Source organism: Hordeum vulgare, chromosome 3H (assembly GCF_904849725.1).
Source record: "Hordeum vulgare subsp. vulgare chromosome 3H, MorexV3_pseudomolecules_assembly, whole genome shotgun sequence".
Classification (NCBI taxonomy): domain Eukaryota; kingdom Viridiplantae; phylum Streptophyta; class Magnoliopsida; order Poales; family Poaceae; genus Hordeum; species Hordeum vulgare.
Window position 1 is genome coordinate 22,676,446 of NC_058520.1, and position 13,610 is coordinate 22,690,055.

The window sequence follows — 13,610 nt, forward strand, 5'->3', positions numbered from 1 at the left end:
CGTTTCTAGGAGTTGATTCATAGGATGTGCAACACTTGGGAAAAGCCACCCTCCCCTACCCATCACACAAGACACTTTAAGGCTAGCTCGCATTACATTTGCATGTTGTCCATGCCAAGCTATGAAGTCCTCGAAACAAGCTTTTTGCCCTGCTTTATATATAAAGCTTCAACCAAACATAGTACACTGCCGAACAATACAAGGGGATGGCGTGGCCCTCAAACAATGCCGATCCCACGCTAACTGTATCATGCACCACGCACGCGACGACACAACCAAATTAAAGTACAGGAATTACTGAGAACAACACCACACTAAGCCCTATAACACCTAAGTTCCACAACAACATCCCCAAGGGGTAGAGCGGCGTTAAGCGTCGCCGTTGCCGTGTCCCGAATAGACATAGGTTTTCACCTGGAACCGGGACATGGAAAGGAGCACCATGACGACGTTTTCAAGAAGACAATGGCGTCCGCGTGCGTCGACGTCGCCGGCAACAATCACGAAACTTTCGCCTGACAACTCCCCCGCATCACCAAACAAGGTCTCCACGACCAGCGCAACGAGCCCAAAACTCCAGATCCATATCAGGGCGCCGCTATTGTCAGAGATAAAGAGTGCACCCGAGCCACCCGCTGCAACACCTCTCGCCGGCCACACGACTAGGACATAATGCCATCATCGTCGTCATGGTGCCCGCCGGAGAGCCAACCATGCGAACCTCCATCCAGGGACACCACCCCGGCATACATGTCCAAGGCTCCACAAACCGTCCACATCATGGTGCATCACCTCGATAATAGGAGTAAACGGGATCTCCTTCCACTCCTAGCCCGACATCAATCCCGGAGTATGGGTCGATACCTCTACAGTAGAAGGCACCCAAGCCCGCGTCTCCAGCAGGTCCCGGTGGACCGTGGGGGTACACTAGCCCGTGACTCCAGACGGCCATCGTCGAGCGCACTTGCACGACGCCATGTCTGTGGCCCTTGACGTCGATCTGCCCAACGGTGTTGTGAAGCCTCAACCACCACCAATGTCCATCGTACCCGTGAGAAGAGGGACCTCACCATCCACGGGCTCCTCCAGGACTGAGCCCAAGCACACCTACCTGGAGCGCAAACTCCAACTCGCCCTAAGTCATAGCCATGTCTACGGCCAGAGCCAGGGGAAGGAGGCCCACTGCCACCGCCCAGCGCAACCGGTTCATGGCCGGCACAGAGCTCCGAGGACTGTCTCCCCACCGACCAGCACCATCCGTGCCTCTGGACAAGGCAACTCCAGTCGCAAACGAACAACCCCACCATGGCACATCACTAGCGCGGCCGAGCTCCTGGCCTCTAGCATGCATCAACATACGGACGACACATTCTCCCTCGTCCTAAAGGAAAAGAACATGCTTCAATGGTGGGAAGGGAACTTTGGGCGAGAGAGGCGACGGAGGATTTCTCGTCCCGAGAGGGGAGCGAAGGGGCATGCCGGCCCCATTGCGAACGATCATGTATTCATGTCGCTCGACACCCCTAAATCATTCGAGACACGGACCGCCCTAAATCATCCGAGATACGGACGATGTGCTCCTAGTATTCGTGAAATTAGTTCATAAGTATTCGTGAATTTAGCTTATAATGACATCATCGGGATTATTTAATTTAAAAACATTTACAAAAAGAAAATCCTGGCCTCACGAGGATAACATGAGCATCAAAGAGTACACTGATAATGTGGGTTAACATGTGATGAATTGCAGCGTATATAGTGATCGCTGATCAGACCAAGGCTTGTGCTCCTTGGCAAGCCATCCTACCCAACGCAACCAACCCGAAGCCTTCCGCTCCATTCCATTCCCATGTCAAGCGACGACGTGCCCATGGCCGACGCCGGCGAGGTCCTCGACGCCGCCACCGCCACTAGCACCCAGGCCGCCGACGCGCAGGCGCAGCAGCACCCCACCACCGAGAGCGCCCTGGTCTCCGACGCGGAGCAACACCCGGCCGCCCTGGCCTCCGACGCGCAGCAGCACCCAACCACCGAGAGCGCCCTGGTCTCCGACGAGGAGCAACACCCGGCCGCCCTGGCCGCCGACTCCGACGCGCAGCAGTACCCCACCACCGAGAGCGCCCTGGTCTCCGACGAGGAGCAACACCCGGCCGCCCTGGCCGCCGACTCCGACGCGCAGCAGTACCCCACCACCGAGAGCGCCCTGGTCTCCGACGAGGAGCAACACCCGGCCGCCCTGGCCGCCGACGCGCAGCAGCACCCGGCCGCCGGAAGCGACCTGGCCTTCGACGCGCAGCATCACATGAGGGCCGCGGCGGAGCGGGAGGAGGAGCAGGACACGAGGTACCTCATCGACGAGCTCGCCGGTAAGTAATCCATCATCGCCCGCTCATCCAATGGATTTGATTGGTCGCCATCAGTGACCCTGAGCTCCATAATGATCTGATCATTTACGCAAATATTGTTGGGTCGTTACCCGCCAGAGCTGAGGATCATATTTGACGAGATGATACCAGAGTTGAACTGCGAGGATCTGGAGGAGCAGAATCAGAGGCTCAGGGATGAACTCGAAGCCACGGACGAAGAGATCGAGCTGAAGACGGAGATGATTGCAAGATTGCAGGAGCTGGAGAAGGTATATATGCTCATGCCATCTCTTGCTGCCTCAACTCTAAAATGCTAAGTATCTTACTTTCAGAGTGCTCAACTTTTTAACTCAGCTCTACTCTACAGTGTCTTTTTACAAATTGACACCAGCATCAGTAGTTCAGTAAGTACCTAACAAAAAGTAACGGATGCTAATGTCGGATGCGAGGCCTCAGGTGAGTGAGGCCTGAATTGCAAGTTTATACGCGAAATTTACAGCGGCGTGCCGAATTTTGTTACTGAAGCGATCATCGACATCATATATATGTGTCCAGAGAGACACTGAAATGAAGCAACCAAACACAGTGTTGAATTCAGGCTGTCAGTTTACTTTCAGTTTTGGATTATTTGATTCAGGCCGTTCATAGAGACACTGAAAGTAAACTGAAAAATAAACACTCTGAAAACTGTCGGTTTACTTTCAGTTTACAAAGTGTTGAATTTTCAGTTTACTTTCAGTTTTCAGAGTGTTAAATTTTCACGTCTTCAGAGTGTTGTTCTGCAAATGAACACCGATATCAGCACTTGACAAAATAAAATGGGTTGCAGATAACAACGGCGAATGCTCAAGTCTGGCTGAAAAGGGCGTGAAATGCTTTTTTTTATAAGTTAACTCTGAATTAATTATAGCCAAAAAATTACAGCGGCATGTCCACTTTTCCATTGAATTGATAGTTATCAAAATGAAGCTTACAACCAACGCAACACGGTGTACATATGCAGCTGGCAGCAAAAACACTATAAATTCAAATCATCTGCAGAATTAGCATCAGTGCCACTTTGCTTTCAGTTTTCAGGGTGTTGAATTTTCACCTCAACTTCGTACTGTAGTTTTGCAAAAGAACACAGATATCGCACTTACAAAAAAAAAACAGTTGTGGATAGAAATTGGAATTTGTAAATCCGGCTGGGCTTGAAATGCATTTTTTTCAGTCAAAAATTGGAATATGCCGAATTAATATTGTATTGACCATGGACCGCAATTCAGCATATGCTCAGAGAAACAGTAACAGAGAGCACCTGCCCAGCTCAAAAGTAACAACCAACAAAGCCACCTCCCCTTGCAGTATGACCCGGTTTATTTGCTTTCGCCATCTTAACATAGTCTTGTGTTGTTTTTATCGTCTTAGGATAATGGTCCCACACATGGTGCTTTGGAGGTCAACACACTGGACATGACAGGTGGAGAGAACAAGCTGCCTGTGCTGCATGAGATAGAGAAGGTAGGGTCCTGCATTTCTTACCTGAACTCTACAACATGTTAAACTTTCAGTTTTCAGACTGCTGAATTTTCACCTGAACATTAGAATATTTTTGGAAATGAACACAGGTAGGGTCCTGCATTTCTTACCTAAACTCTACAACATGTTAAAATTTCAGTTTTCAGACTGCTGAATTTTCACCTGAACATTAGAATCATTTTGGAAATGAACACGGATGTCCGCATCTGCAGTTATCAAAAAGAAATTACAGATGGCAATGCCAAATGCACGCTGAAAAGAGCGTGGTATGTTGAATGCCTAATTCTGTTTTTACTCATCATGGACAACATATGCTCAGAGAGTACTTGCCCTGCTTTATTACAAGCCAAAACATCTAGGTGGGGGTTAAAACAATGTCGAATTCAAACCATCTACCTGTACTCCCAATCTTAATGCTAGAATTAGCTTCAGTGTCAGTCCCTCATTTAATCCAGATGCTACTCAGGCAGTATTCCCCCTAAATTAGTATTAGGAAGCATCATCTTAAGATGATTTCAGTGGAAACTCTTGACAAATATTGGCTCTTTTAGCTGGATTATCGCTACATTCATAACTAACAGACTGAGCTCTCCACCGCAATATCACCTGGTTCATGTCCTTTTCATGGTCTTACCGAAACTCCCATACACATACACAGGGTGCTTTGGAGATCAACACATCGGAGCTTGGAGGTGGAGAGTGCAATGTGGCTGACCATGCTCTCATGCTGCATGAAAACCACAAGGTTTCTCCTTCTCTTTGATAGGACAATCGATAAGCTAATCTGCATCAAATTTTTATCAGCTCCATCAAACAGCTGGCCATGCTATTCATACCAAATAACATATCCATACGCGCCTTGTAGCAAGAGATGGAGGCTATTCATTCCAAGCTAATTCAACTTGAGAGGCAACTGGAGCAAAGGGATAAAGACCTGGTGCTCATCGCACGGCAGCTGAACATGAAACTACAAGCAGCGGTGAAGCTCCCAGAGGAAGACCATCAATGTCTTTATGGGGTAATGACTCATGTGAGAAATATTCTGGACGAGGAAGTGAAAAGGATGAGTGATTCATTGTACCGCCTCAACAGAGAGCAGCCTAACGGCAAAGAGCTCCAAGAGAATCGCCAAGAGTTGATTCAGGTAAAAGTAAAAGCTCACAGTTTTTAAAATTTCTAGTTGCTCTATCTGGGAGGAGTTACATTGTTGCTAAAAGTTTTCCTCATTGAAATGATCATAATGTGCAGGTTTTCGAGAACATGCCGATTAGTAGGGGCGCAGTTTTTGGAATCAAAAGGATGGGCCAACTTGATGAAAGTCCTTTTCGCGCCGCATGCAATTTAAAATACAGGGACAATGATCCAGAGAACAAAGCTGCAAGGTTGGTTTCGTATTGGCAGGGGAAAATACAGAAGCCATCGTGGCGTCCGTTTGTTACTATTCGGATCAAAGAAGAAGATCAGGTGTCTATCCAATTTCCCTACAGCATTCATTCACTTACATTTCTCTGAATTTTGTGTGAACAATCACAAGGGTGTTTTGTGACAATTACAGGAGGTTATAGATGACAATGATCCAAAACTAAGCAAGCTGCGGTCTCAGTACGACGACAACGTCTGCAATGCAGTGAAGGATGCACTGAGAGAGCTCAACGAGTACAGTCCTGGCGAGCGGTGCATCATGAATGAGGTCTGGAACTTCCGGGAAGGGCGGAAAGCGACAACGACAGAGGTGATCACCTGCATTTTAGAGCAGCTGGTAGCGGCAGACCCAGGATTGCGAGGAAATGAATTCAAGGTTCCCACAAAAAAATATTCAAATTCAATATAACCGGCTAAAAACAGCTGTTTAGTTGTATAACCGGATGACAATAGTTCAATCAACCAACTAAAACAATAGAGACTATCACCAACCGGATCTGTCTTAAGCTTTCTTTGCTACATTTGTTTGGAGAAACAACAAAAAATGGTCTCCATTGATAGTTAGTAGAGCAGATTGATGCTGATACTGCTAGGCTATTTTACCCAAAAGCATTGTGAGTGCCCAGTTACTCCATGAAGATGCGAGTCTAGTCAGTAATGTTCAAAGCATGGCTGCTTATAGATTGTTAATGATGTCAGAACTCTAGAGTTACTCATGTGTCAGAACTCTAGAGTTACTTCATCACAAAAGAGGAATTCTAGAGTTACCATGGCAACTTAAACTGCAACCTGGTAAGCTAAACAATGCAATATCTCTAGCACACGAAGGTTGGAAATATTGACACCCATATACGCTGCAAATCTACTATAGGTGAAATTTGAAAAGAACAGCATAGCAATACAATCTCCTGGTTCAAATGTAGTTGCACAAATAGGGATACAAGCGGAATGTGTCTGCTTGTCCGCAATCGTCCACAAAGAGAAAAATTAAACTAACACGGTTTTTAAAGTAATGAAGATTAGTGCAAGTTTTGCTTTGGGGACAAGTGGACGCCATCCGCTTGCTTCCCTATGCACAAAAGATGAAGCAATCATTCAACATACAACTAGCGGTGTTTGTTAAACATTGTATTGTTGCGGTATAGTATAAACCGTATTCCTTGTGTAACACGTTAGGCTTAGAGATAAGATCCCAGTTAAACTAGATTGCTTGAAGATCAATCCTAAGCCTAACAAACTCTTGTAACCTCTTTGTAATCCTCGCGTTGGTGCCCATATAAACACGCACGCGTCCCTGCGGTATGTATACGCTTAACCTACGGGTTTTCACATGGTATACAGAGCTAGTCTCTTCCAATACATCTAGCCGCCGCCATGTCCACCTCCTCCTCTGCGATCGCCATGGCCTCTCCCTCCATCGCCTCTCTCGGCCACACCATCACAGAGAAGCTAACAAGGGATAATTTCCTTGTATGGAGAGCCCAAGTCCTGCCGCACATCCGTGCCGCCGGTATGATGGGGTTCCTTGATGGCTCAAACAAGGAACCCAGCGCCGAGCTTCTCCTGGAGAAAGAAGCTACTGGCAAGAAGGAGATCGTCGCTACTCCCAACCCCGAACATGCCGTTTGGGTGACCCAGGACCAACAGGTACTTACTTTCCTGCTGGCATCTCTCTCTCGCGACGTGCTGATGTAGGTCAGCAACTGCGAGACTGCTGCCGAGGCGTGGAAGGAGCTTCTTTAGAGCTTCTCATCGCAGTCGAGGGCGCGCATCATCCAGCTCCGCTCGCAGATCACCACTACTCGCAAAGGTGATCTCTCCGCCGCCGCTTACTTCACCAGGATGAAGGGGCTCGCTGATGAACTTGCTGCTGCTGGAAACCCCTTGATGAGGACGACGTGGTGTCGCACATCCTCCAAGGGCTGATGCATGAACCCGAGTACAACGGGTTCGTTTTTGCTATCTCAACTCGCACCATCACTGATCAACCGATCGGTCTTGGAGAGCTGTACTCTCTCTTGCTTGCAGCAGAGGGTCGGATCACTACTCAGGTCACCTCCTACACGGCCAATATGGCTGCTAAGGGAGGTGGCCGGGGCGGCTACGGTCGCTCTGGGAACGGCAACGGCGGTCCCCGTGGCTACAACAACAACAACACGGGTGGCCGCTTCTTCGACAACTCGGGCAACGGTGGCGGGCGTGGTGACCGTGGTGGTGACCGCGGTGACCGCAACAACAATCGGGAAAATTGCCAGATCTGCAAAGAGAGCGGGCATGGTGCGTGGCGCTGCAAAAAGCGCTTCGATCGCAGCTTCAACAACAATGTCCGTAACCCAGCTAGCAGTGGAGGTGGAGGTGGAAACACATCTGCCAATGCTTCCCAATCTTCGGGGTCCTATGGAGTGGATACCAACTGGTATCTTGACACCGGCACGACAGATCATGTCACTGGTGAGCTTGAGAAGTTAGCTGTTCGGGATCGCTACACCGGAACGGATCAAATCCACACTGCAAGTGGTCAAGGTATGAACATTGCTCATATTGGCCACTCCGTTTTATCTACTCCCCATGGTTCTCTAAACTTAAACAATATCCTCCATGCACCTCTAGCTGACAAAAGTCTTCTCTCTGCTTACAAACTTATCAATGATAACTATGCTTTTTTGAAGTTTACCCTGAAATTGTTTTTTTTAAGGATCGGGACACTCGGAGAACAATCCTTCAAAGCAAGAGTAAAAATCGCCTGTTTCCAATCTCTGGTCGCCATGATCCTCCTCATCGACAAGCACTTGGTGTGACCAAACCTTCCACTTCAAGATGGCATAAGCGTCTAGGTCATCCGACTTTACCGCTTGTCCAGAAAATTCTTAGAGATTTTTGTCTTCCTGTGTCCAATAAAAACGATCACTTGTTAGTTTGTGATTCATGTCAAATGGCCAAGAGCCATCAACTCCCTTATACTCGTTCCACTAGTGAGTCCAAAGCTCTTTTAGAGCTTTTTTTCTGATGTGTGAGGGCCTAGACCCCTTTATGTAGGCAAGCAAAAGTACTATGTTAGCTTTATTGATGATTTCAGCAAGTTTAGCTGGATTTATTTACTCAAGCATAAATCTGATGTGTTTGCCAAGTTTCATTTTTTCCAACAACACGTTGAGCGCCTCTTTGATCGAAAGATCCTTGCCATGCAAACAGATTGGGGTGGTGAATACCAAAAACTCAATGTATTTTTTGAACGTATTGGCATTACTCACCATGTTTCCTGCCCCATGCTCATCAACAGAACGGCTCTGCTGAAAGAAAACATCGCCACATTGTAGAAGTTGGGTTATCCCTCCTTGCCCATGCTTTTATGCCCCTCAAGTTTTGGGATGAAGCTTTCCTTACCGCCGTCTACCTTATTAATCGCACTCCTAGTAGAGTCATCCATAATCAATCCCCTCTTGAGCGTCTCAAACCCAACTACACTTTCCTACACATCTTTGGGTGTGCTGTTTGGCCCAACTTACGTCCCTTCAACAAACACAAGCTGGTTGGCCCAACTTACGTCCCTTCAACAAACACAGGCTTGAGTTTCGCTCCAAACAATGTGTCTTTCTAGGGTACAACACCATGCACAAAGGGTATAAGTGTCTTGACGTTGCTTCCGGTCGCGTCTACATCTCCCGTGACGTAGTATTTGATGAGCAAGTCTTTCCTTTCGCCACACTTCACCCCCATGCCGGTGCACAACTTCGCAAAGAGCTTGTCTTACTCCCATCCTACCTCCTCCCATCACCACAATTCCTTGCTAGGGGGGTAGATACTGCTGATGACCATATGACAATGTCTCATAATACTAACCCTGATGATCCGTGAGATGCTCGTGTGCAGGAAATTTTTGCAGAAAATGGCGAAACAGTGCATGATTTTATGTTCGCAGCAGATCTAGGTGCTTCTGCAGAAGATCCCGCCTCGGAATCAGCTCCAGATCTGGGTCAGGCTGCGCCAGGTTCCGTTCTGGTCTCGGGGGGCCGCAACTCCTGGCGCTGATGCTGCCAGCGGATCTTCTCGCGGTCGTGGAGCGTCACCCGAGGCAGCCGGTCGGTCTTCGGCGGGGCCAGGCGGGCCCCCTCACGGCCAGAAGATGTCACCCGAGGCGTCCGGTCGGCCGAACGTGGCGCACGGCTCGGCGGTTCCCGTGTCGGCTTTCGGGTCACCCCCTGCGGCGCGTGGTTCGGTGGCTCCCGTGTCGCCTGCGCCCTCTGCATGTGCGCCTCGGGATCGGCTGCTGCCTGCTGCACATCCCGACACGTCTGGTGGGTCATCAGACCTGCATGCAGCCGACGGCCATGCAGGTTCAGGTGCTCCATGTCCGCTACAGGACTCGCCCGATGCATCACATGTCTCTGCTATAGTGTCGTGTCTTCAGCAACAGCTTAATCGTCTTGCGCCTCCTCCGCCTGCTCGAGCGCACACACGTGCACAAGGAGGTATTCTCAAACCTAAGGTATAGACTGATGGTTGTGTACGCTGGGGCTCGTTCTGTTCCACAGGTGAACCACAAAGCCTTGTTGAAGCCCTTGGTGATACTCGGTGGAAAGCTGCCATGGACGAGGAATATGCTGCTCTCATCAAGAACAAGACATGGCGTCTTGTCCCTCCTGCTGCAGGCCGAATATCATTGACTGTAAATGGGTATATAAAGTCAAAAGAAAATCTGATGGCACTATAGACAGGTACAAGGCACGTCTGGCTGCTAAGGGTTTTAAGTAGCGCTATGGATTGGATTACGAGGATACGTTTAGTCCTGTTGTCAAGGCTGCCACTATCAGGTTAATTCTATCAGTGGTTGTATCTCGTAATTGGTGCATGCGACAACTAGATGTGAAGAATGCGTTCTTGCACGGTGTTCTGGAAGAGGAAGTATTTATGCGGCAACCCCCAGGGTATGAGCATCCCCACTCACCACGTTATGTCTGCAAACTTGATAAAGCATTGTATGGTCTGAAACAAGCACCTAGAGCCTGATATTCTCGTTTGTCCTTCAAATTACAATCTCTAGGGTTTGTTCCATCCAAGGGAGATACATCACTCTTCTTTTATCATAAGCATGGAGTAACTATTTTTATGCTTATCTATGTTGATGATATAGTTGTTACTAGCTCATCAAGTCAAGCAGTTGAAGCTCTTCTTAAGGATTTGAGAAAAGATTTTGCTCTCAAAGACCTAGGTGATCTACACTTCTTCCTTGGCATTGAAGTTAAAAAGTACCCAGTGGGATCATGCTATCACAAGGAAAGTATGTGTAGGAAATACTCCAGAGAATAGGTATGAAAGGATGCAAACCTTCTTCTACACCTTTATCTACGTCTGAAAAATTATCTGTCCATGATGGGGAAGCACTTGGAGCAGAAGACTCCACCAAATATAGAAGTATTGTAGGAGCATTGCAGTATTTGACATTAACTAGACCAGATATTTCTTATTCAGTAAATAAGGTATGTCAGTTCTTGCATGCTCCTACTACTACACACCGGACAACAGTGAAAAGGATACTTAGGTATTTGCAAGGGACAAGGAGTCATGGACTCAAGATTAGCAAGTGAGATTCAATGCTTGTAAGTGCTTTTTCAGATGCAGATTGGGCAGGATGCCCAGATGACAGAAGGTCTACAGGAGGCTTTGCAGTATTTCTTGGAGGAAATCTAGTATCATGGAGTGCTCGTAAACAACCCACGGTATCTAGATCAAGCACCGAAGCAGAATATAAAGCTCTAGCAATGCCACTGCCGAAGTTATTTGGGTTCAGAACATGTTGAATGAACTTGGGATACGACATCCAAAGGCAGCTTCCCTTTGGTGTGATAATCTTGGTGCTACATATTTAGCTGCTAATCCAGTTTTTCATGCCAGGACTAAGCATATTGAGATTGACTATCACTTTATTCGAGAACGTGTTGCTGACAAGCTGCTGAATATTAGGTTTATACCTACAGGTGATCAAGTTGCTGATGGTTTTACTAAACCACTTACTCTTAGGCAGTTAGAAGCATTTCGACACAATCTCAACTTGGATAGTTGTGATTGAGGGGGAGTGTTAAACATTGTATTGTTACGGTACATTTTGCTTCATCATCATCAATCAAAGCTTCTTTGAAAGATTGCAATGCTGTGATAAGGATAGAACAATGTTTTTCTTTGCCCACGGGAATATCATCTGCAACACAGTTTTTATTAACTTTAGCTTGTGAACCATCCTGTCAAAAAGAAAAAGAAAAATATGAGCGTACATTTATGCAAGGCTATAGATTCTAATGATACACACCAACCTTTTATCTTTAACACAAGCAACAAAAGTAAAATGCTCCACAGTAACCATCTCATGGTTGTTACCAATTTTTATGGAGTCATTTTAGTGTAAAAAAATTTAAAACACAAATATCAGCAGTGCCCTGTGCTTAATCTGCACAAAACCTCATGGTCAAAAATGAAAATAGTGCAATGGTGATAACAAATCAGCCATATGTGGTGCCACCTTGATTCTCTCCGCAGTGCTGGTTGTCGTACTTGCCCCTGTTGCCAGGCTGTCCAGGCCGACTTGAAGTTTCATCGCGTCTACGAGTTCCCGTCTCAGCTCCGTAAGGAGTTTGAGCCTCGGCGTGCTCAATTGTTTGCTCGTGGCCGTATTTCTCTCATGTAGGCGCTTTCTGAGATTCGTGCTGAGAAGACTCGCTTACGTGGTGCTGGTTTGGTGGAGGTTCCCTCGGTGCTCGCTGCTCGGACTCTTTCTACGCCACCTGCTGCACCGACCCCTTCTTGCTCGAGTGCTCCGCCGCTCTTGCCCACTCCTTCTGGAGGCTCAGGTTGCCCCCGTCCACATTGTGGCTACTGCAACAATGATGGTCATATTGAGTCCCACTGCTACACGAAGAAGAAACACTTGCGCAAGGCGCGATCATCATCTACAGCGACTTCGTCATCTACCTCGATAGCTTCAGCCATCGCTTTGACTGGGCATGATATTTTGAGACTTAAGCGTCTGCTCGCTGCTTCAGGTTCTTTCTCGACAGGTACTGTTGGTTCTATGACTCAGGCTTCCCGCAATGAGCAACCACCTTCTACACAGTCAGGTACATCCCCATGGGTTCAGGACTCGGGAGCTTCCTTTCATATGACTTCTAATTCTTCCACTCTGTCCTCTCTTCGATCGCTTGATTCTCCTGTTCATGTCCTCACCGCTGATGGTACTCCCCTTTCTTTCGTTAGTAGAGGCAATCTTACCACTCCTTCTTATTATGTTCCTAATGTTGCTCATGTTCCTCGACTTACCATGAATCTGTTTTCCGCTGGTCAACTTGCTGATTCTGGTTGTCGTGTCATCCTTGACCTTGACTCTTGTTCTGTCCAGGACCGTCGCACGCACACTCTAGTTGGGGTTGGTCCTCGCCGTCGTGATTCTGAGTGTCTTTGGGAGTTGGACTGGCTTCATGTTCCTTCCGCTGCCCACTCTATTGCCAGTTCTTTCGCTTTGGTTGCCTCGGCTACTGGTTACTTTCAACAGTGGCATCATCGACTTGGTCATCTGTGTGGTTCTCGTTTGTCATCGTTAGTTCGTCGAGGTCTTTTGGGGTCTGTCTCAGGAGATGCCTCTTTAGAGTGTCAGGGTTGTCGTCTTGGCTGACAAATGCAAGAGAATGTCTTGAGGATAAGTGGCGACCCTACTGAATGCAAGAGACCGTGTCTTGACGAGTACTTGTGCATTCTATCACAAGTTTACAATTATATGGAAAATGAAGTTACAGTCAGTTGGACTTTTCATTTGTAGAGGCCATAACAGGAATCCCATTGCTTCTGTTATAATGTCTATCTCTTGGGAAATTTGAAAGGAACGAAACGCGACAACTTTTCGCAACGCTGCTACCCTGAGCACCTTGTCCTCGTGAAAATCAAACCAAAGGCCGATCTTTGGGTGGCGGGAGCCAAGCACTTGAGTATTCTTATGCCGTGAGAATAGGACTTTTCTTTTTTGCCACTTTGTGGTTTGTGTCTAAACATTCAAGTTAATCACTGAAAACGGCAAGTCTTTTGCCTTGTTTCACTAAAAGAGGAAAGTTGGCTTGTCCCGGTTGAGCATGAGAAAATGTGGCAAAATAATGCTTCTTTTGTAGAATTAATATAAAAGCGTTTAGATCACTAAGCCGATGATATAAATGCTCTTAAATTTGTTTACATAGTGAGTACTAACTATTGTCGACTCAGTTTTTTGAACATGGATTCAAATACAAACCAATAATTTATGGATGGAATTTATTTAATTTAACT

General features: G+C 47.3%; 1 protein-coding gene across 1 annotated transcript; it reads left to right on the plus strand.

The window, feature by feature from the left end:
* Positions 1–2,295: 2,295 nt before the first annotated feature.
* LOC123439348 (factor of DNA methylation 2-like) lies at positions 2,296–6,296 on the plus strand. The gene is made up of 7 exons (XM_045116073.1): positions 2,296–2,366; positions 2,484–2,635; positions 3,777–3,869; positions 4,546–4,632; positions 4,753–5,031; positions 5,136–5,351; positions 5,443–6,296. Exons 1-7 carry the CDS (start codon positions 2,303–2,305, stop codon positions 5,716–5,718), a joined length of 1,167 nt encoding a protein of 388 aa, XP_044972008.1. The 5' UTR covers positions 2,296–2,302; the 3' UTR covers positions 5,719–6,296.
* The last annotated feature ends 7,314 nt before the right edge of the window (positions 6,297–13,610 follow it).

What these genes read in the sequence shown, in the direction of transcription:
- LOC123439348 (XM_045116073.1), top strand. Translation starts at nt 2,303, where the DNA reads ATGAGGGCCGCGGCGGAGCGGGAGGAGGAGCAGGACACGAGGTACCTC. An exon ending in CCTCATCGACGAGCTCGCCG is followed by an intron (nt 2,367 to 2,483) that starts GTAAGTAATCCA and finishes GTTACCCGCCAG; the next exon opens with AGCTGAGGATCATATTTGAC. An exon ending in GATTGCAGGAGCTGGAGAAG is followed by an intron (nt 2,636 to 3,776) that starts GTATATATGCTC and finishes TTATCGTCTTAG; the next exon opens with GATAATGGTCCCACACATGG.